The 23954-nt window shown below is 47.7% G+C and overlaps 2 protein-coding genes across 2 annotated transcripts in view; both read left to right on the top strand.

Moving 5' to 3' along the window:
• The window catches only part of LOC135370120 (sodium-dependent serotonin transporter-like), a 33749-nt gene extending 23959 nt beyond the window's left edge, over positions 1 to 9790 (top strand). Inside the window, exons 5-13 of the mRNA XM_064603809.1 lie at positions 1802 to 1936; positions 3849 to 3952; positions 5693 to 5817; positions 7094 to 7206; positions 7270 to 7401; positions 7475 to 7574; positions 7644 to 7744; positions 7797 to 7964; positions 8980 to 9790. Coding sequence (XP_064459879.1) covers positions 1802 to 1936; positions 3849 to 3952; positions 5693 to 5817; positions 7094 to 7206; positions 7270 to 7401; positions 7475 to 7574; positions 7644 to 7744; positions 7797 to 7964; positions 8980 to 9048 — 1047 coding nt within the window. The 3' untranslated portion in view covers positions 9049 to 9790. The remainder of the gene's footprint in view (positions 1 to 1801; positions 1937 to 3848; positions 3953 to 5692; positions 5818 to 7093; positions 7207 to 7269; positions 7402 to 7474; positions 7575 to 7643; positions 7745 to 7796; positions 7965 to 8979) is intronic.
• Positions 9791 to 17762: 7972 nt separating this feature from the next.
• LOC135370464 (uncharacterized) lies at positions 17763 to 23939 on the top strand. Its single transcript, XM_064604210.1, has one exon. It carries the CDS (start codon positions 17916 to 17918, stop codon positions 23793 to 23795), a length of 5880 nt encoding a protein of 1959 aa, XP_064460280.1. The 5' UTR covers positions 17763 to 17915; the 3' UTR covers positions 23796 to 23939.
• The last annotated feature ends 15 nt before the right edge of the window (positions 23940 to 23954 follow it).

Here is a 23954-nt window from a genome sequence, read left to right as displayed (position 1 = left end):
AGAAAAACGGACAGTGTCCGCTGGGTGACTTCTCTTTCTCTCTTCACCCGTCCCCGCAACTTACTCGAACATTTCTTTTCAATAGGCAACTTTCATTACCGCGATCTTATATTAATCGCGAAATTTGCTCATGTAATATGTAACCAACACCTGTGCTGTAATTACTCGGTGTGTTTATTAATGGGGTATTGACATACTATAAAAGCCTAAATGCTCCTACGGCCCCTAATCTTCCAATTCGCAAATTTTTACAGCACGCGAAAATTTTGATAAAGAATTGCCACTTCCCCCAAAATATGCTGCAATCACAAAATCTCTGTTTGTAGCTTTTATGAAAGAGCGCTTCGTACACTCCTTTTTGTGGCACTTAGCACATATCGACTTTGCCACAAAAAAGCGTACGCCTCCCATTTTCAAAAAATCAAGAAAGAAAACAATGTTGTATATTCTATACTGTGAAAGCTGAACTTGACCGCATAGCACGCTCCAAACAAACAATAAGCTAGAATGATGCCGTTATCTTTTCTGACTTGCTGAAAATGCCTTTTGTGGTAATTTAAATATGTGACAATCCACAATTGTCACAAAAGGGAGTGCAGAACGCGCTATCTCCCCAAATCAGAAGCGATAACTGTGTCATATATGCAGGGCAGAGTGTGTTATATTGTGAAGTTGATTGATTGATTGATTGATTAAAAGAAAACCAGTTCTGCTTTCATATAGCACAGTGTTGTTATGTGTTTTAACCCGGTCACGCGGGCAGTCTTCAATGATCATTCAAGCCAATGACCATTGAACTTGCGCAGCGAATGAAAGCTTGTAACGTGTCAGTTTGTCAGGGAGCATTAGATCTCAACATGTCAGGAAGTATTAGATCTCAACTTGTCAGGAAGCATTAGATCTCAACATGTCAGGAAGTATTAGATATCAACTTGTCAGGGAGCATTAGACCTAAACCAGTCAGGCAGCGTTAGATCTCAACTTGTCAGGGAGCATTAGATCTCAATCGGCCAAGGAGCATTATGACTCAACTTGTCAGGGAGCATGATGTCTCAACTTGTCACGGAGCATTGATCTCAAATTATCGGGGTTCATTAGATCTCAACCTGTCAGGGAGCATTAGATCTCAACTTGTCAGGGAGCGTTAGATCTCAACTTGTCAGGGGGCATTAGACCTCAACTTGTCAGGGAGCGTTTAGATCTCAAATTATCAGTGAGCATTAGATCTCAACCTGTCAGGGAGGATTATATCTCAACTTGCCAGGGAGCATTAGATCTGAACCTGTCAGGGAGCATTGGATCCAATGCTCGTGACAGGTTGGCACGTTACACGCTTCGCGGTACATTTTACACATGTTCAATGGTCATTGGTCTCAATGGTCATTGAAGACTGTCCGTGTGACATGGGTGTGTCCGAAATTTCCAGCGCACGTCAGAAGAACCCCAGTGGCCGAAATTATCCGCAGTCCTACCCTGCGGCATGTTCAGCATGTCGCCACACAAATAAGCGGACACACCATATACGTGTAAATCTACTCCAATTACTTTTGTTTTTAACACAAATGAAAGGTGTCCCAAGAAAAAGTACGCGTCTCATTTTTTACGCATTTAAAAGATAACGACTTCCAACCGAAACGACATTGTGCTACGTGGTGATGATTCGTTCATCGAGCATGCTGTGTGGTGCGCTGGATTGCTGTCAAAGTTGCGCTTGCAGTGCTTTTGTCTGCGCCTCCACACCTCATGAGTGAAATAAATTGAACTGAATTGAAATAGAAAATGTAATTATTATTCGTTGCAGGCTGTGTGGTTCACAGCTACAATGCCGTACGTGGTCCTGTTGATTCTGCTTGTGAGGGGAGTCACTCTCGACGGCTCCATGGAAGGCATCAAGTACTACCTCTCACCACAATGGGACAAATTACTTTCATCAGATGTGAGTCTTTTTGTTGTGTTCGCATTCCTTTTTTCTCGGAAGTCCGTTCTCAGGAAGTTTCGTTGAAAGAAATGTTTTAGGACAGTAGAAGTTTAGTTTGCATATACGTCGGCCATTCTTTACAAGAGAGTCTCTACTTTATTTTACTCCGTCATCAGTCTAAAAAAACAAACAAAAAAACACATGAAACAAGTGTTGGTATAACCGCATATTTGCCAATATCATAAAACGAGGTTAAATGTTTGGATACGACTGAAAGTTAACTGTTGAAAGGCTGGAACACGCAAAGTAGACGAACACAACACAAACCTCAACGGGTGCCTATGAGAACATGAACAATTGAAATATGGCAATCGTAAAAAGAAAAAAAAAAAAGAAAGAAACAGACAGCGGCGTGATTTGAACCACGGACCTTTCGATTGCTGGTAGAGTGCGCTAACCAATTACGCTGCTCTGGCATGTGCTTTCAAGCCGCTGTCTGTTCTAGTTAGCTTGAACGTACCTCGTCGTCGAGCTCTGACTTCGTGAGGAGCGAAAGCATTGCCCTTTGCCAGTATGTCAGGTGTCTGCGCAGCTATCCAGTTTCCCTCTCTCCCATATTTTCCATGGAGCGGCCTCATTGGTTCGTCTCCCAAATGAGGGCGTACCAGTTCAAGGTTAGGCGCGGACGTACTTTCTTCTGTAATTGCGCTTACGTGGACCGATATGTCGACCGAACGCCCCAGTCGACTAGCGTAATCGTCAAGGTGTGGCATGGCGAGAGTTTATGAAATCGACGGAGACTCCCATGGTCGCAGAACACTCGACTGAAGCAGAGGGAAAGATGCTTGATAGTTGCCTAAGTGGTTTCAGTCCACCTATATATCTCATCCAGGCTGCTTGTTTTTGCTGTGCTGACTTCTCTTTCAAGTTGATACGCACCGATATATACATGCAGAGGAGAAATCGACTTATCTCGTCCAGTCGAACTTTACCGCCTTCACGTAAACGCGCCTTCTGAACCTATGCAGATTACCATGCCGGTCTACGTATTACCGCCTTATTGCTGTTTTGTGATTGGACAGACACTTCGTCAAGTTGTTTCCTCGTGTTTTACCTTCTCTGATGCGCAGAGGCAAGCTGTCGTAGTGTATTGGTTCTTGTAAACACATGACCCTTCGTGCACGTGACGCCTTCTGTGACGTCACAGCCCTCTTTGGGTTTCAATGTTCGCAGTGCTGGTTGTCTATGCGTCCATTACCCCTTTCGCTGCAAAACACATCGCACAATGCAGGTTCACATCAATGCGACTAGCCGTCTGTTACGTCTATCCGGCATAACACAGGACGAAGTGTCCGAAGCCCATCGCTGTTTGGCGCATGTAAATTAAATTTTTGTGTCCTTCCACGCGATATCCATATGTTGTTTCCCTGCAGCAGTTGTACGCTTTAGTCGAACTTCATAACTCGTGAACAGCCCCTGACTGTCCATTATCGCGTAATGGAACGAAAATCAACCTTCATTGGGATGGCGGCGTGCCATCAGCGCCATCGATACCAAACAAGGCCTGATAGCTCACCGACGAGACGTCACTAGCAGCACCGCCAATTCGTGCCATGCTTTCAGGACCGTAGCCATACAGGCTCGACGTAGCCGTAGCTATTAGCCACCTGGGCAGCCGCTTTTATAGCCACATGCTTCCTCTGTTCGATGTCGTCTGCGACGATTCGTTGAAGCATACGACACTGCGGCTACGTAGAGAAGAATGGAGAGGGGCATCAAGAAAGCATTCTTCGGTGTAGAGGCGTTTGGACGTTGTTTCTTCTGGTCTAGGCATTTGTACGATCCGAAAAAGAAAAAAAAAGAAAAAGAAAGAAACTGACACAAGTGTTCTGTGTCCAGATGAATAATTGTCTCTTGCTTCTTGTTCAAGGTGTGGATTGACGCTGCTACACAAATATTCTTCTCACTCGGTCCTGGCTTTGGAACCCTGTTGGCATTGTCCAGTTACAACAAATTTCACAACAACTGCTACAGGTAAGACTAGTTCCCGATGGGCTGACCTTTTAAATGAAAAGAAAAAGAAGCGCTGGAAAAGTCGCTGGCGTGTCGGTATGGTAGCAGAAAATTTTGTCCCTCAACGCTAAGTCAAAGAAGGCAGACAACGTCTCGAACCATTATAAGAGCTACCCTTGAATATATGTGAAGGAATCGCGGCGCGCGTGGGCGTTGTCGCGTTGTACTTTTTGAAATTTCGCGCGCTTTCGTTTTAGACCTCCACCCCCAACACCTAAAAACACACACACACACACAAAGGACACACAAAGTGTCCTTTGTTGGAAACACTTCAGTCCGGTGTTTCTCAATGCGCACTAAAACTTTCAAATTTCACCTCGACCCTTATTTCAAATTTAAAGTTAGCTATAGTCTAACCAATCTAATTCATCAATAAGGCGCTATGTCGAAAGAAAAACGCTGGCGAGTAGAACATACCACATCTTTGTCTTCCTTTTTTTTTTTAAAAAAAGAAAAAGCTTGATGCGTGTTTGTTTGGGCACCCAGTAGAATAACCGAGGACCATTTCACCCAATCACCATGTACATGCACGAAGAAGACATTCCCTTCCGTTCTGATACGTGCCTTGTCAAGCAGTGATGGAAAGTGAAGCCTCTACGCACGTCTCATGTTTCTATTCATTCCCGCTCTTTTCCATGTTGTGTTGCCGCGTCAGTTATATTCTTGCCGACAATTGTTCAGCTGAGATTCGGAACAGAGGCATACCGAACCCGCTTGCATAGCGTGCTAACTTCCGGTAGATTTATTTATTTATTTATGGTAGTACCTCAAGGCGCCCCATTGGGGCATTACATGAGGGGGGTAAGCGAAGATAAAAGTTAACACAAGTAGAATATAAATAACGCGGAAATATTAAATAGACGACGGAAATATTAGAGATAGACGTTTAAAATATACAGGAAGCGTTGCAGTGAAGGCATTATTTAAAAAGATGAATGATTAGATGAAAGATAAAAGATGAAAGATGAATGAAAAGATGAATTTGAAAAGATGATGAAAGTCCCGTGCATGTCAGTCATACCGGAGCTATATAACGAGGGAACTGTTGCACGTGCTTGTGTTTCCATTCTGTGCACGGATTGGTCTAGCGAATACGAATGGATGTACGGCTAGTTTTCCTAGTCCACAGTTCCCCTAGAAGTCGGCCCAAGACGCACATTTCCCCAGGGCGTCAGTCGTGACGTTGCCCACATATGTGAGGCCGACAACGGAAAGCCCTTTCACCATCACCACCACCACCACCGCTAGTCTCCCTTTCCTGTTCTTTTTTATCTGCCCGTTTTGTAGAGCCTGGCGTAATGTACATCTCTAGCGCACTGGAAGCATATCTGCACGCGATTGAACTGTCACTGGAATGAATGACTGTAACATCTTATAGTTTTTTTCTACCCCAATTTTTTGCGAATCGAACACAAGGCGCACATTCGCGGCCACTAAATTTCGCGAAATCTGAGTTCTGATATTTGTGACTTGATTGGCTTTGTGATACGCCCAAGACTGTCCTTATTGCATTTAATAAAGGCGTGCAATCAACTGCGATTCGCGATAGCTGCATTGCTTTCGAAGTGCAAATTCTCGCTGCAAATTTTCGCGTACCCTTAGGATTCCCGTTTTTTTTAGGACATAGGTTAACACGCGCCCCTTCATTTTCTTTCTTTTTTTTCGACCAATCAATCAAATCAATCCCTCGTTTCCTTTCAGGGACGCTATTGTGACGAGTGTGATCAACTGCCTCACCAGCTTCCTCGCTGGCTTCGTCATTTTTTCTGTTCTGGGCTACATGGCACACGTCCTCAACAAGGACATCAGTAACGTCGCAACGGACGGTAAGTGAAGCTGTCAGGCGAGGTGACGACAGAGTTGTACACGCGAACACGATGAAGCCCGCTCAGGACCCGTTTAATAAACCACGAATTGCTGACGACATATCGCAAAAGAAAACTGTCCTCCCCAGCGTTCTTACCAGCACGTTCCCTCTAGCGGCGACTGTTTCCCTTTCATCAAAATAGCCCCTGATATAATGGCGCACAGGCTCTTTTAGAAGAAGCTTTGAGCACACAGGCGCCCCTAATGTAGCGCCCCAATTCCGAGATATGCACTTCGGACTCACGGTCCTGTGCCTGACGCCCCATAACAGCCAATCTGATCGAGGTATACAGGAATGGAACAGCGCGACTTATACTGTGCGTCGTTTTGAGTTGCGTTCAGTATGTATGAGTTGTATCTTGTCAGTCGCGATTATAGTGCTATTGTGTGCTATTCTAGATAGTTCCGGCGATCAGACCTGGAAAGCCACAAGGTTGTGTCAGAGTTGTATATAGTTAAGAGTGGCGCTGCACTCGAAAGAAACATCGCAGGTGTGTACGAGAAGCTGAGGGTGTGCTCGAGTTCTGTTATGAACTTTGTGTCGCGAACGTACGTAGTGTGGCGGAGGTCACACGAATTTCGCCTGTTGCATCAAAATTTTTCTTCGAGAGTGAGCGGATGTGATGAACGCTATGGGTATACGTAGGCTCACTAAATAGGGAACAGAGTAGCGACACTGAGCCACGCCGGCGAGCGACACCGCCATCTTGGGTCCGGCGCGGATGCGTCGCCTAGCAACGGGACGTCAATCTCCCCCTTCTCCGCCGGAGAACAGCGCGCAGTCGAGCCAGCTCGCAACCGAGGAAACCCGTTTTGGAATGGAGAGAACTCAACATGAACGGCCCGTTCTTGGAAAGAGAAACCACGTGACACGATCGGGCCCAATCGCGGACACCGAATGGCGGCTGCGTCGCGGAAAAGGAATGCGATACTCCGTACTACGATACCCTGTACCTCAGCCGACCGGGCAGCAGGTTGCCCAACTATATCCGGTGTCGTCATGTCCGCAGCGCGAGGGCCCTCATTGGCCCGCACGTCGAAGTTCACATGGGTTAGCAGACGACGGAAACCGAAGACGAGCGACCGCAATGCCCCATACAATGCAATGTATTTTGCATGGTTGCTGAGTTCCGACCAATCCCCGGTGTCATTCCACTGTTCCTTCAACATACACGAGTAGACCTGAAGTGCTTGTACGCTAGACACAGTGATGAACAACGACGTGTCATTGCGCAGGTCCTGGTTTAGTCTTCATCGTGTACCCGGAAGCCATAGCTACGATGTCTGGCTCTGTCTTCTGGTCCATCATGTTCTTCTTGATGCTCATCACACTTGGATTGGACAGCACGGTATAGCAATAGCACCATTACAGGATCGCTGAACTCCGTGTGCGCATGTTTTGTTTCCCGCAGTTCGGTGGCCTTGAAGCGATGCTGACTGGGCTGTGTGACGAATACCCCAACCTGCTGCGGAAGAATAGAGAGATCTTCGTTGCATGTGTCATCATTTTTATCTATATCTGCGCTTTGCCGACAACAACATACGTAAGTCGCAAACACTTCCCTGCCCTCCGTTTTCCTGCTCGAGCTCTCATAATGCATTGTGTGTGGTCCTCAGGGTGGAAACTACATCGTCAGTCTTCTGGATACTTATGCCACGGCTACGGGAGTGCTGTTCATAGTGCTCGTTGAATCCGTGGTTGTTTGCTGGTTCTTTGGTAAGCACGCCCACTTTAGTTCAACGACTTCAGGTGCGTTTATTTGAATTTCAATGCCGTCCGCACCAGGTGCTAACCGCTTCGCTCAGCACGTGAAAGAAATGCTGGGCCACCTCCCGGGGCTCTACTGGCGGCTCTGCTGGAGTTACATTAGCCCAATATTTCTATTTGTAAGTCGTGCCATCCACTGTGAACGCCTCTCTGAAGCTGACCGTTGTGCAGGTCATGTTCATCTTCGCCGTACTACGGTACAAGCCGCTCGAGTGGGAGAACTACAAATTTCCTGACTGGTCCATCTACGTTGGGTGGGTGTTGACCCTGTCCTCCATGTGCTTCGTGCCGGGATATATTTTGTTCGCCTTCATTCGGACGCAAGGGACGCTGAGAGAGGTTGGTTCGTTTTCTGTCCTTGTTCTTGGGGGCCAGGACTGGGGCGAAGAATCTTACCCGGAAAGATCTCAGACGGGCCAACAGGGAGACGACTGAGGCGACCTCTTGCTACCACAGATAGAGACCGGGACATATACGCAATGTTCCCAGCACCGACTTATTAGTTACGATAGTTACCGCTTCACTATGGGATTTGGAGCTAGTTAGCACTATCGATCATCAAGTGATTTTCCAAATCCAATATTATGACGATGAAGAGGGCTAGCTTGTTCTGCAAAGCACGGCCTACTCCATACTGAAGACCTGGACGACTGGCAATCGCCTATGGGAGAGCCGGTTCATGGGTTAGTTACGCTAGTGGGCGCTGCAAGCGCCACATAGCGTTATTGGAGAGGGAATGACACTATCATCCTTGCCACCGTCGTTCGTCCGCTACACAGGGCTACACAGGCTGCTACTAAGCACGCGCTACCCTCTCCCGTACCGCTTCGTCGTTGGCAACACAGCCCACCATACATTGCCGCGGTTTCGGCAAATCACATGGCAACGAATAGTGATAGCTAGCGCCAAATCCCATAGCCAAGCGGCGATTGCCAGAACTACTACCCCGGTGCTGAAAGCTTAGCGGATGTCCAGGTCTCTAGTATAGTAGTATGTCATGCTGCAAACCAAGCGGCGAACGGTAGCCAATGATGATAACAATGAACGTGTCATTTCTTCTGTATAATAATGTGATTTAGCGCTTTTAGTGGCCACTTCCATAACCAACCCGCGACCCGCATCTCCCGTAAACGATTGGCATATGTGTCCAGGTTCCTATCAATAGTCATAGGTCGCAACCCAGACGTCTCCTATCCCGAGGGAGCACTGTGCCGAGCGAGTAACGCGTGACAAATCGTGACGGTCCACAGGGCACTTTCCAGCTAAGGTTCACGACCAGTCCGGGGCTGTTGCCTAGATTCTTGCCTAGTCAAGACCGTTGTCAGATTTCTAAGACTGTGCCTGTTGCCCGCAGCGAACGGTGATCTGCTTCAAACCGCACAGTGCCGCCGCCAAGAAGCTGGTGAACCCAACATGCGTCTAAGCTTGGGCGCTTCACATCTTGCCCTTATAGTGCTATTGCGAAAAGCAAATGGGAAATCCCGAAACAAGCGCAGCCTTGTACCTGCTTCTGAATGTCGCTCGCTAGACATAGCGATGGCCAGACCCAATGCAAATTCCTCCATGGACAGTGTACGGTAACATATGTTTCCAAATCGAATCCGTTCTAGGAACAATGATCAGAGAAACGTACGCCATGGTAATGCAAGAAGCAAAATAAGGCCTAGGTGTTTCATCCAAGCACCTTTTTATAGGCCCTCTGAAAACTATAAACTATAATCTAGGATAGAGGAACGCGCAGACGTTCGTCATGGGATTTTTGCGAAGGCTCTTCCAGTATTGTCCAGTGAGTTCACCGGGAGCCGTCCTTGTGAGCGTTCATTTTGCCTGGAAACCCCTTGTGCTTAAACTATGTGTAAGACATGTGGACGTGTAAGACGCCATACTGTCACCCATCCGGTGTTAGCAAAGCATGCTGCGCCCTGGAATGAAACATTTATATTCGATTTTTTTTAAAGGCTGAGTCCCTTCCATTCGGGTCACGACATGCCGCACGTAGGCATTGGGTTCAATGGCTCTGTGCGGCACACCAAGGTGAGGACATGGAGACAACGGTGTATAAAGGTTTCTAGTCCCAGACTTGGTATGTCATCACCGATCTTTGTTACTGGCCTAGGGCACCCGGCTACGCAAGCCCTCCATCCCCGACATCATTCGCTTCCCTCTCATTTGGTTATTCGCATTCAAGCTATGAATCAGGGTGGTCCAACCGAGTTCACACCCAGTTTGTTTATGATTCACAATGGATTGAGTGGACTTACGGTAGAACATGTGGAAACTTGAGCAAGGGAAGACCTGTAAGGTGGGACAATGGGCAAGGAGTTACACGAGCTTCTTCTTGGCCTACCGCTGCAGTTTTAAACAAATAGAAAAGACTGCGTCGACGATGCCCCTCGTCATTGTCGTTAACTTACACTTTAAACGGTCGCGTTGGTGAAGTTGCAAAATACTGGCAGGTGTCCCATGCTTCGCTGTACTTCACCTCTCTTACTTAACGTTACGCAGTGATCCAGAACGCTGCTCGCAGGCAGCAGTCTTCTGGTAGGCTACCCGCAGTGCAAGCTGCATGGAAAACAGCTCGCAATATTTATAGCACTGGAGCAGTAGCGTAGCCAGAAAAAAGTATCTCGGGAGGTGTTCTGCGGGAACTTTACATGGGGAAGAGGATTCCCGTTTTCCCTCTCCCAAATACACTACGAAAGGTACGATTTCGTGGGGTGTTTGAACCCCCCCAAGACCCCACCCCCTCTGGCTACGGCACTGCACTGGTGTCTCGAATGTGTGCGCCGTATTCTGGTCCGTTATCCCTTCGAGCCCATGGAGGTCCAAAGGCATGTGGAGAGCAAGCAGTATTTGCTCAAAATCGGTCTGTTATGCAATGCTCACGTAATATGAAGTTGTGCGGTGTGGCAGGAAAATGCTGGTCACGGCGTTGTGACAGGGTTGAGTGATACATACGCTTTGCACGGTAATTCGTAGGTAGACCGGAACCATGGTACGCCTTGTACTTTTTCTGCCTCTCGGGATCACATCAGTAGTTTAGACCGACATTAGCTAAACACGCTCCCACCGTAATACAACAAGGTCATATACATGAGCTGTGGTGATGCCCGCGGGAAGACGCAGCGTCTTACACCAGTGTGTAATCAGCCCAGAGCCAGTCCAGCGGTCTCGTGGACTTTCTTCCAGTGTTGTTGAATGCGACATTTCGTGGTTCGCAGCTGTTATTCACTGACTAGCGTTCGTGATGATCCGTCTAGCGAAAGCGATTTTGTCGTTAACCGTACCCATAGCCCTGGACCTATAAGAGTATATCCTGCGCTTCAGCAGTACATCTCGCAGCTCTCAGTTACGCCCTAGAACTTGTCCACGTCTATGCTTGATATTTTATGCGTGAAAGACAAAAAAGCAAAAGTTGCCTTAAAATATCGAAAATACATGTACAGTACCTCACGAACTAAGTGTTTTTCTATTCCGTTTTCTACTTTTTTGCAGTTTGTAACTAATATGCCACGCGATCATGTTTTCATTAATCCTCTGCAGCTCAGTTAACTAATGAATATTCGCTAAAGGTGCTCAACTATTGTATTGTACCACGTAGAGTCACGCAATAGCGAAGCAATTCAGTGACTAGTGCCACGGAAGAGCTCCACGAAGAGGTCAACCCGTAAGTGAGTCACATACAAAAGCGTGTATGCATATGGCTGGACCACCCTGTGTAGCCCCTAACCTACACATCAGCGTGTACTTACGTTTCAAACAGTCATCAATGCAGCGAAAAATGGGACTTGAACAAGACGGGCACATTTACTTGCCTCCCTCTCCGTTGCTCCGTTCACTGTCTTCACTAACCCTCATCCAAATTTCCACTGTAGTAGACCGTACTGATGCATGTGGTTATGGTTATTCTTTTTCCATCACGTGGAGTGTACTCATGAGGTCAGAATGACGCCCATATCCACGTATAGCCGGGTTGTCTAATGATGTAAAGACCATAGGCCCAAATAGCAGTTTTGAAAATAAACACGCTGCGTTAAAATTGCGCGCGGTCGCCCAAGAAGAGGTCACTATTACGTTACTCGTTATACTCCAAGACTAACTTCATTGGAAGCATACTTCACCCTCTATGTATCATACGAATGCGTGTTTTGACATGTTCCATTTTCGAAAACAAAATCTACTGATGTATCTTCACACTTCATTCACAAATAATTTGTTATGTATATCTATAAAATTTCGAATGACACCTAAACGCAAAGTTATACGTGTGGATAATCAATTGGCTAATATAACATTAAAACAAAATATAGTAATTATATAAGCTTATGCAAAGTGCATCGTATATGATAATAATATTTATTTCATATGAGTGAAGCGATCAGTAAAAATTACGACACTGTTTTGTATAATCACAGACTTTTGAACGTAATTCATAGCTGCTACTTTCGTTTCACAACATCTACTTGGCTTGTGCGCATCTCGACCATTATTACTCATTCCGAGCATGCTAGTGTATCTGTTAAAGTGCAGCAAAATATGCAAAGCGCCGCTGACGGTGGAAGCAAGAAAAGCTGTGAATACGCGGACCAATATACTCAATCTGTTGTGATAATAAGTCAAGCCCTAGCGGGTGTCCAATAGCCAGCTGTACATTGAGCTAGAGTGTCATAATATGTCCCGAACGTTTTCACTTCGAACTCGTTTTTGTGCTCAATTCGCGTCACGCCGGTTAAAGTCTCCACCCCAAAACGTAAGACCTACAAAGCGATGGATCCGTGTTTAGCGAATTACGCCGATCGGGGAGGTGATTGAGCGCTGCCACGTAACCACAGTTACATTTGCCGATCGTTATAACCGGGCAATAACAATGGCGCAATACGAACTTTCTACCTCAACATCGCATGGGAAGCTAGAAAAGTACCCAAATAAAAAAACGAACAAAAAAGTGTTTTAACACTTTTTTTGTTCATTTTTTAAAAACTATCTATCGCTAAAACTCTGAAAAGTTAACGACGCTTGATCCTTTTGCCAGTAAATGCATACCTTAATCTGAAACACCCTTGTAAAAAATCTTTCACAAATACGGTAGAAGTAATTACTAAACTTTGCTTACCATTGTCGGAGAGACAGACGCGAATATGTTGAGTCCAGGCAAGAGAGCAAATTGTGCTGGTGTAGATTATGATGTACATAAATATGGCTGTCGTGCCCGTATCACTTCGTGGTAGATTTGTGCATTTTATAATTTCCGTCAAGTGTTCCTGTGCAGAAATGCCACGTTTGCTGTTTTTTTTTTCTTTTTTTCTAAAGCTGCATCCAAGAGTGCGAATGCGTATGGTGCATCTACACATGTAATAGCGCCTTTTCAAACGTCAGTGGTGTTCAAGCACGTTTCATTTCTCCCGGAAAGGAAGTCGCCAAGGCGATGCACCTAAGACTTGCACTACAGGAAAACCACAATTATAACGTACTATTGGTTTATTAGGGTAGAAAATCCAAGGAACCGGTAAGGACATGTTAAAAGAAGTGTCTCAGGACGACAGCGCCACCAATCCTCACCGTCCTGATCGTTGGCAATAGCCCTCTACCCTCTCTGTAAACAAATGACGTCATAGTGTTCGACAGCGTCACCAATTTGGTAGAGTTGAACTACGCTGGAAGCTATGGGCGAACAAGGCCGCGCCCGAAAGCCACAGTCTTGAAGGGATTACGATGGTTCCTGAAAGGGACGCGACCTTCGGTCCTACTTTTCTTTCAATACAAGGCCGCGAACAAGTTGCCCATTCTTGGAAACCAGCTCTCCCCTTCCGATTTGTTTCGGTTTCTATTTGTCTGGTGGTGGTGGTGGCGATGGCGAAAGGGCTCGACGTTGTCGGCCTCACACAGGTGAGCAACGTCACGACTGATGCCCTGGGGGAATGTGCGTCCTGGGCCGACTTCTAAGGGAACTGTGCCGACATATGTCTGAAAGCGTCTGAGGAAAACCCAGGAAAAACCCCAGACAGCACAGCCGGCACCGGGACTCGAACCCATGTACCAACGGGAACCGGATAGCAACGTTATGATGACGTTTCTCGGGTAGAGGTCTATTGGCCAATGATGAGGACGGTGCTCAGAAAAAGGAATAGCCTCTGTTCGAAATATTGGCGGCTCTCGTTCTGAGGCAATTCCTCAGGCAATTGAGGCAATTCAATTAATATTGGTTTACTAGTTTACTGGTGGATTTATTATCCGTTTGTTGTTGGTTTGTTAGTTTTTCCGTGAATGGTGTTGCTATTTAGGTAATAGTCTGTTCTCAGTCACATCGAACACCACGGTACAAAGTGATACTCGTTTGTAAAGAATTCTCATATTTTATTCGTGATTACGTATATCGCTGTTGAGAACAAACAAAGAAAAATAAAGAAAGATCGATCTAATGTTCCCACATTTTTAAAACCAAGTTGCTCCAGTGAGAGGCACCTTGGAAAACGCCTCATCCACGGTCAAAAGGAGTTGTAGTTGAGTGTCGGAAGTACAATTATGTAATGTGAAACAAGGGTTCATATTAAACGTCGAACCTTGGTGTTCACAATGCTACATGCTTCCGTTTTTTTATACTGTTCTCTGAACTGTTAAACTGTACTTGGAAGATACGTAACATTGTTGACTGTAAATAAAGTAAAAATACGGTTTCTCGTACCAGCCTCATTTTAAGTCGCGTATACGCTGTTTTGCACGTCGCTGTGTAAACTGATGATGATGATGATGATGATTGCAGTTTTTATGGCGCATGAGCAACTAAAGTCTATTGTGCGCCAAAACAGTAAAATGTGTGACAAGGTAAAGCTATAACTGCTCAATTAAAACCAAATTATCACAGAATTTCAGGTGTAAACCACAGTAAAAGGGAAGTCATACACTTATAAAACATTTAAATAGCCGATATCTCTAAAAAAAAAGGTTGAAAGTTCTCATGTGGGGTAAAAGCGGTTCATCCCCAAGCAATAGGGTTGGGTGAAAAGGCACTTGATATCGATAAAATTCTTTAAAATGGCGACGACGGTGATTTGTGTGTAACAGACATGTGATTAGAATGTGCACAACAGAGAGTTGCCTTCCGCAGCATGCGCATTGGGGAGGCTCCTCTCCACGGAGTAAAAAAAAACAAAAACAAAAACATGTGGGTTGTAAATATGTTCGAGCCTTATTAGCCGAGCTAAAATGACTTCATGAAAGTGGTTTCCCAAATTGTTCCCCACGTGACGTATCATCCGACCGCTCTGACCTTCCGAAAACACAAAAGAGGGAGGAGACATCTCTCCCATTTTCCCCTCTTTCGATCAGTGTCACGCGACGTCTCCACCGCACGACCCTCCCCGGACGCCGGCGTTGCTGTTAGAAGACGAGCGCCCTCTCCAGAACATGACATCATTGCAATCTGTGGGCTTATGATTACGTCACCCGCTCCTCGCGTCATCGAAACTTGTGAAGGCTCAGCAGATCTTCAAGAATTTACAGAAATGTACAGCGTTCGTAAACAGAATTCAAATTTCGCGTATAAAATCCTTGAGGTACCTTCTTTTCATGGACTAAATAAAATAAACAGTGTTTTCCGAGTCCGGAGTGGCACATTAAGTAGGCCTCGTGAACCAAGGTAACCGGAAGCCCGTTCGATCATCATGCTTGCTATAAACCGCGAAAAAAACTGGCGGATATGATGCCAGTTTCAACGGCATGATGGCAGGAGTCAACGGCAGCGACAGAGCTGTTTATTTGAGCTCGTCTATCGCTACGCGCATGATCCGCTCTGTCGAATGCGGTCCGCGACAAGATCATCTTGGTGAGCACCAGTGTGTTGTGCTTGATATGCTTCAGGATGTTGGTCGGCAACAGGGTGTTGAAAGACCGTAAGGTGTGCCCCTTACGGCCACTGTAGTATGTGAAGGTTCGTTCACGGGTCAGAGTTTCAGCCAGGAACGCGCGTATCTTGGCAAGGAGCACGTTGAGGGAAATTAGCGTCCCTGAATTCCAGCTCCCTCAGTGCATGAAGAGGGAGCTAGTATTCAGGCACCCTAGTGGAAATGTAGATGGACACCACCACTAGGCGTTTCTTTTTCTTCGTTTCTTCTCTTCTGTGTTTCGGCGATGCGACATATGGGACAAGGTCGGCATGAAACTGAGCCCTTCACAGCTGTCGCTCTAAAAAAGAACTTCCAGGGAAACACACTCGTCCCATATGCGTCACGATTCGCTCGACAGGTACTGTTCTTTGTTTCCGCTGTTCTCACCAGAGGTGCTCGCAACGTAAGGCCGGTCCAGAACGTGAAGTCACGGAGGAAGACAAAGCTTCTGTGTGGGGCGGAGTGTAGAGTATCCAACTCCGCGTGCTCTTACTTACCTGGAATAGAAAGCTACGGTCAAACACACAGCCACGCATCTACACTGACTACTACACAATGACTCTACTACAATGTCTACTGCTAATGAATACTACAATGCCTCTACATGTCAATTATGCAAATAACCACGACATGCACGATGCTTGCCCTTGTGCCATGGAGCCAAAACAAGCGAACTTCAGCACCTCCACCACTTCAACCATTACGTTCTCCACCAACCTTCACATTCTCCACCCAAATTGTCACCGTCAAGTCATAGTACAGTTGGACATCCTCATAGCCCTGGCCGATCTCCCTTGGGGCTAATGGCCATTCTCCGTGGGACGAAGAAGAAGAAGAAGTTCTGTTCCTCGTCTGTGCTTGCGATGTGAGCCAATTTTTACTTACCGGCACTTCGCGCGAGCTCGCTCCTCAATGCGCCCCACTTTTCGACGCTTTTTCACCACTCCAAATGCCAGTCCTAACGGAATTATTTCCTTAAAGGGACTATGAAACGATTTTTTTCTTCGTTTCGTTCGAAAGAAGACATTTTTCTGAGTCTAGAACCGAAATTTTACTTTCGTCGCGCGAGCGGATTTCTCGGGAGCGAATTTAAACGGAGCGGCGAAGGGAGGACAGCTGGCGCCGCGCGGTGACGAGCTGCCGAGCGGAGACACAACGGGTAACTTGACGCGACCACTGCCGGCTCAGCAACACGTCATCGTAACGTGTTGCCGAGCCGAGGAATCCCGCCAGGAGCATGCGCCGTAGGATCCTGCGTATGCGTTCATCGGGAGTGGAAATCTCCATGACAGCAGCTTTCGCGCGATCGGCAGATTTCGGCAGTGGCGGCAGCCACAGCGCGAGCTCGGCATTACTTGCCATTGTGCAACACCGGTGACGTAACGGGGAACCGAAGAGCGGTCCGTACAGTTACACCATCGGCAGGGAAATATGCGCGGGAGAGGAGGAACGCGGAAGAGACATTTCCAGCGCGCGCTCCTCGCAGAGTGGAGCGATTTCGTCCGGAAAAATTTGTGGCATATTAGTTTCTCTGCGGGAAGAACAGTTTCCATCGAAAAAAAGTATGGGGGTTCGGGAAATTTCATAGTCCCTTTAAATTAACAAAAATGACAGTACGTAAACATTCCAAATGCGCAGAAGGACCTGTGAAGTTTTTCTTTGGGAACCATGTAGTTCACACTATCCTGCAGCAATTATACACTCTAAGGAAAAAAAAAAGGTATGATTCCTTATCGAAGCTGGTAGAACGACAGTACTTCTACCATTTCGTGCCACTCCACGCGCGCCTTCTCTACCTTCAGCGTCCCTTTCCCTTGATCCTCTCTCTCACATCGTCTCCAAGAAAAAAAAGGTGCAGCATATCCTACCCACAAGCTGGTAGAACGAGAGTTTCAACTCTGTAGTTTGTTTCTACTCTGCAGTTACACCCAAAAGGTAAAATTGGTTTGAGTAGAAATGTGGTTGCAATACAACTCTGCCTGGATGGGTAGAAAATTCTCCCTTTTTTTTTTCCTTAGAGTGTATACTGTCAGCACATTGCGTAATTGCATCTGTGACGTAGAAGACGAAGACGAGGGCCTTTGTCTCCGCTACGGTTTGCTTCTGATGAGGTGTAGAGCTACCTTGGGTCCTTTCACATGGTCCATAAAACAAATTTTAATAAGCTCGACCAGAAAATGCACATTGCGCTTGTATGTGTAGGAAGAGAAGCATGTGGCCAAACCAATTGCTGACAAACCGTCACCAGGCCTCATAGCCTCTCGAGCAACATCCCGTGCACGCTCACACGCGAACTTCCGCCACGCGCTTTCCCAAACATGACTGCGGTTCGTTCCGTATGAGTTCGGCGGCTTACCACCAAGCCGACGAAGCCGGAAGCCCAATGGCTCGAAGGTAGGGGAGAACCATGACCACGCAGCAACAGCCGCCGCTTGGGCCGGCAAGGGTGCCTTATCTTCCGGTGCCTCCCGACCCAAACGAGGCGGGCAGTGACTACAAGCAGCATGTCTGCATTGGCGATACTCACCAGAACCAATTGTGGGGCAACGAACCCGTTAAGCCGAATAGAAATATGTCCGCCGAGCATGATATCCACGTCATGGAGCTCCAGAAGGCAGGTTCTGTCGACTTCACTCGTCAGCTCAAGCGCGATGATGTTCCTGAGACCGCAGCGTCGCCTCCTCGCGAAGTGAGCCGCGATAACGAAATGATTTTGACAAAACGTCGAAGCAAATCCCGCAAGAGACGTAAGAAAAAGCGGTCAAGGTCAAGGAAGAGGAAAAAGTCGAAGAAAAGAAAGCATTCCAAAAAGAAGTCAAAGAAGAAATCTAAAAAGAGGTCTACGAAGAAACGGAAGAAACGCAGGAGACAGAGTTCAGGTACATCCAACACATCCACAACTCCTCCTTCGTCGTATACGTCATCAACGGATATGTCAACAGCAAACCTCCCTGGTAATGTGGTCACATGGCCTCAAGCTCCGCCACAAGAAGTAGCAGATTTCCGACGCCTTGAAAGAAATACGGGCGTGGGTATCGTTGGTAGAGACGTTACAAATATAGGACCAGAAGCGAAAGGCATGACTCAGCCCCAATTTACCCAGTTTATGCAAGTTCAGCAACCGAGACAGTTGCCGAGACCACCAGTGAAGCAGACAGATGCTGCTGTTCAGCAGTACCCCAGTCTAAGAACGCAAAGTCATCAAACAGAGGGTATCGAAGGAGGACGCTCAGCCAAGACCTCAACATGCAGTGCAAGGTGTATTGTGTGCTATGGACAACAGGAGGCGGAATTTGACCATAGCTGCTGCCACCCAGAATTGGTTCGGTATCAGACGTACAATGAAGCGGTCCACTTCTACGACCAACAAGGATTTAGCCTGTGCACGTCTGACGGATATTGTGCCCCACAATATGAAATCCAAACCCGAATAGACATTGACCATGGTCAACCAACTGTACCACAAGACTCCTCAGCAGCTCTCTACGGTGCCAATGCTAGTACGATATTCCACCAGGAACTTCGAAGTGTGCCAAACACACCAGTTTTCCCAGGCTATGCTGCCGGAACGCACACACCGACAGGACTTAGCGTTGCGCCGCTGTCTGAGAAGGTTACTGCTTCAACGTCTACTGAACTCCTCGGCAGGTCGGTTGACACCGACATGACCACCGGTCTGTTGCCCCGAGCTAACATTCGGACTCAAGCTTCGGTCCAGTTTGAAGAGGAGCTTGAAAAAGAAATGTTTGATAGAGACGTGCTTGAGAAACTTGACACTATCTTCGAGGCCAGCGCTCAAAGAGCACGAAAGGCCGTGGATCGCAGCAGGCACCAGTTTGAGCCACAGTGCCAGCAGTACGAGCATCGCCAACAGTGGCTTCAACCGCAAAGCAGCAGCTCCAGCTTGCAAGGCGAAGTAGTGAACATGCCGGTCATTCCTCCAGACAAGCCTACCGGAAAGGTTGTCGACATGATCTCTGATTGCTTCAGGGCGATGGACGATGTAGTGCGCGACAATGTGCTCCCAGACTTGACACGTGGTAGAGGTGGTGTACAGGCCTGCGTCATCCAGCGCCCTGCATCCTTTCCTGGTTTAGGTGCACGAGTGGAAGTAGCAGTACAGCGACCTGAGCTTGCTGGGTTAACTTCAACGTGCACAGCTCTGGAATCTATCACAGGAATGTTGCAAGACACAATTCCAAAGAATCGTCGGCTGGCCATCGGAGACTCGTTACGGCTTGCATCTGCTGGAAAGGGGGACGCTGTTATCGCGTACGTCGTTGACGTCATCGCAGAGGAAGCCCAGTTGGACGACGATCGGAAAAGAAGGCGAAAGAAGAAACGAAGGAAGAAGAAGAAGCGAAGGAAAAAGAAGCGGAGGAAGAAGCGTAAGAAGAAGCGAAGGAAGAAGAGGAAGAAGAAGAGGAAGAAGAGAAGGAAGAAGAAAAGGAAGAAAAAGAGAAAGAAGAAGAAAAAGAAGCGAAAGAAGAAGAAGAAGAAGAAAAAGAAGAAGCCGAAGAAGAAGAAAAAGAAGAAGAAAGCGAAAGCAGGAGGAGGAGGAGAGAGCAGTTCTTCAACGACCACGCCGTCTTCAACAAGCACGACTAGTACAACCACAACAACCAGTGCGACCAAGCCACCAGAAAAAGTGGGAGACGTCAAGTCTGACACGAAAACTGCTTCAACGAAGCCAGACTTGACGTCGAAACCTTCAGGGTCGGGGACCCTTCCTACCTCTATGTCTCCTTCAGTCTGGGCCCAAACATCAATCACGACGTTGACGACTTCAGGTTCCCAAGCGAGTCAAGACAGTCAAACATTAAGATCTCGGCGGCGGAGGTCGTTAAGCACGGTGAGCGGCAGCGGAAGCAGTCCTCAGAAGTACCGCTTTGTAACGCACGTGGTGCTGGGCAGCGGGGTTACATCTTCAGGAGAAGGCTCCTCCTCGAGCACCAGGGCAAGGATGGAAAGCAGGAGACGTTCTGCCTCTGAAATTGGGCCCTTCACCGCCAGAAAATCTCTAAGTTCATCCTCGCAGTGTACCAACTGCGGCGCCATGATGCCGTCACCGGCTGTTGGCCAATCGCCTGCCAGGAGGTTCTCCTCGCCTACACAACGCAGGCCGCAGCCATCGCGTTCTTCCGGGTGGAGAAGGCGTAGACGTTCTCCTCCGCGGCAGCCTCCACCACCACCACCACCGGTCCAGGACGACCGGCCATCCCCAGAAGGGTCGCCAGAGCCAAGACGTTCACGGTCTCGTTCCAGCTCCGGGAGGCGTCGGCGGCCTAGATCAAGGTCATCCAGACGGCGCTCCAGATCGCGTTCATCAAGGCGACGCCGCAGAAAATCACGGTCCCACTGTTCGTCTAGCTCTGAATCTTCATCTTCGCATGGCTGTTCCCGCCGACATAGATCCAGGAGCAGTCGCAAACGTCCTGCTCGACCGTATGATATTGATCAACCCATACCTTCCCCAATCAATCTTTTAGGACGATACTACGTGGAACCGGAGATTCTCGGAAGACCGGGTAGGCCGATGTACGCAAGTCCGTTGCCAGGACTGTGGAGACGGGCTGGATCTTATCCATTTCGTAATGCACGTTCATATGAACGAAGTCCTCCCACACTTCCGCGCTACATAGATGGCATTGATGGCCGCACCGTATCTCCCCCCCAAGCGCCCGTCGTCGTCGAATCTGAAGTTGCAGTTTTTCCTCAGAAGTCACTTCAAAACACAGGTGCTCAGACAGTACCGCAACCCACTTCAGCATCCGTGCAATGTGTCTTACAAAATTCTTTGCCCCAATTAGCAGCGCAGACGCAAGTTATGCAGCCTCAACTACCCCAGATGCCACTGGGAAACATGGCCACTACTGCTCTTCCTGTTGTACAGCTATCTCCGATATCGCTTCCACAGCTCCCAATGCCACAGGCACCGATATATTCGCAATCACCCTCCATAACACCGTACGCCTCCTCCGCGCCCCTGCTTGCCAGTTCTGCGTGGAATCAAACCTTATATCCCAATACGATGTCAAGTGGTACATTTTCCACGGATGACACTTTGATCAAGATGAGCGTAGACACTCAGTCGTCATCAAGCTACATGTCTTCTAGTCTAGCTCCAATGAACCTGTATCCTAAAGAGCCCGCTGAGTCCTGGTGGTCACCCTATGGGTACATGAAGAGAATGAACCAACAGGGAAACGCTGCAATGACCTTTATTTTCCTTGTTGGTGTTGTGGCATGTGTTGTAGCCATCCTCAGCCGCTTCGGAGGTGGGCGGGCACCTATGTTACGTGAGTCTGTGGATGACGATGATGAATCACGGATCATGCATGCGCCATGGTTTAACCAAACGGGGGGCGGAACTTTTATGGAGCCTTACGGACTGTGTCGAACTTTGGAATGCCGAAGAGAAGGCTTGTTCCTGAAAAGCCTTGTCGACAACGCAGGAGCTTGCACGAACTTCTACGACTATGTGTGTGCGCGAACCTGGAAGACGCCTGCCGAAGCCGGAGTTTTGTCGTCTGCTGAGCTTATGGTGAAGGGTGTGGAGTCATCCATTATTAGCTACGTCAAGGCCGGCAACGTGAAAGACACGATAGTACAAGGAGCCAGGCGCCTATGGAAGGACTGCATGGATGTTGAAGCCATCGGGAAGCTCGGCAAGAAGCCGCTCACAGGAATCCTTCACAAGGTCGGGTTGGACGGATGGCCATACTTGTTTGCTGCCAATGTCACTGGAAAAAACGTTTGGCACGTGTCCGGGACATTGATACGTCTGCTAAGTCTAAGCACTTTTTTCACTCTCGTCGTTGGACCCATCACCAACAGCACAGCTCTAGTAACGATTCGGAAAGGTCCAATGCAAACGAGTCCTACCTATTTCCACCACAATGACACGATCGATGAGTTATTTCGAAGAATCAAAGAAAGAGTAAGTCTTTTTCATGTAGAGAGCGAAATGGATGAGATCGTCAATGATATCGCGGCATTTTCAAGAACTCTTTCCAACCAGAGCGACCCTGAAATTGACGATGTGACTATCAGCAATCAAACAGAATTTCAAACCTTCACATCGTCCGCGTTATCGGGCATTTTAGATCTCAGTAACGGCACCGTAATAAACATCCACCATGAGGAAGCCGTGCAAAAGTTATACAAAACGATACGGGAAACGCCACCTAGAACAGTCCTAAATTACCTGGGATACGCTGTCGTTGACAATCTTTGGCTGTTCTCTCCGCAAGGTCATTTATCACCGGAACAGATAAGAGCCAGAGAGCACGACTGCATTCGTATGGTGGAGCGGGCATTGCCGACACAGGTCCACTACATAGGCTACCTCTCCACGATGCGTCAGCTTGATATTGCCTTTTTCACTGGCTTAGCCCACGACATAAAGCACAGCGTCATCCGCTCCGTACGAGACCTGGCCTGGATGGATGCGCGCACAAAGACCCACGTCGTCAAGCAATTGTCAAGTATGCGAATCAAACCCTTCTTTCCACAATGGATGATGTACAACCACACGCGTCCTGAAGCATCTCATCCGAGCATCACTCCACTGCAAGTTCTTGTCTCCTATCAGCAAATAATTCAAGATACCTTCAACAAATCCATCAAAGCTAGAGCCACCAACGAGGAAGACTTCTGGATGGGTTCAGTGTTTGACCAGGACTGCAGATATGACGAGGAACGCCATATGCTTTTCGTACCACTGTCTGTGGCGAACACCACAAAGGGTGCGACGAAGCTCTTCCTCTATTTCCACATACCGCATGTGGGAGTACGACTTGCGAGATGCCTTCTTGAGGTCGTAGGCTCTTCAAAACACGGCAATGTTTTGCGTCAGCGTACAGTTCGGAAGTTGGCGAATGTCCGCAACTGCTTCGAGGGACCCTACCTTTCTGGAACTGCCCCAGCCCAGGGCTCCAGTAAAAGGCCGCCCATTACTACTAGTGACGTTTTCGAACACGCCGCCATCATACAGGCCCATCAGGTTTTCACGAACAGTATTCGTACGATTAACAAGAACTTTCAAGACTATCGGTTAGAGAACGCCAAAGACTTGTCCGCTGAGCAACTGTTCTACATCTACTACACGAGTGGAAAGTGTCAAACGTACGATACGAAGTACCAAACATCCCGAATGTTCAGCCATGGGGGTCCTAAGTTGGTTAACCTAGTTCTGTCGCACGATAGCTCGTTCCACAAGGCATTCAACTGCCGCCAGAATACGACCATGAATCCGGGGAAGAAATGCTACTTCTGGAGACGATAGCGCCAGGCTGGAACAGGGAAAATAGTCTCGCATTATGCACAAGTGCAGTGGCAGCGCAAAAGAGAATAACGTCGACGCATTACATCGACTGAGTGTCATAGTTGCGCAGCGACTTGGATGAGAATAAAACATTCTTGATTTGTAGTTATTCCGCCACTA

This window comes from Ornithodoros turicata, chromosome 10 (assembly GCF_037126465.1).
Source record: "Ornithodoros turicata isolate Travis chromosome 10, ASM3712646v1, whole genome shotgun sequence".
NCBI classification, from domain to species: Eukaryota; Metazoa; Arthropoda; class Arachnida; order Ixodida; family Argasidae; genus Ornithodoros; species Ornithodoros turicata.
The sequence above is the reverse complement of the archived record's forward strand: the minus strand, read 5'-3'. Positions and strand labels throughout refer to the sequence as shown.

Excerpts from the sequence above, each read along its gene's own strand:
- LOC135370464 (XM_064604210.1), top strand. The coding sequence starts at position 17,916 with ATGACCACGCAGCAACAGCCGCCGCTTGGGCCGGCAAGGGTGCCTTAT.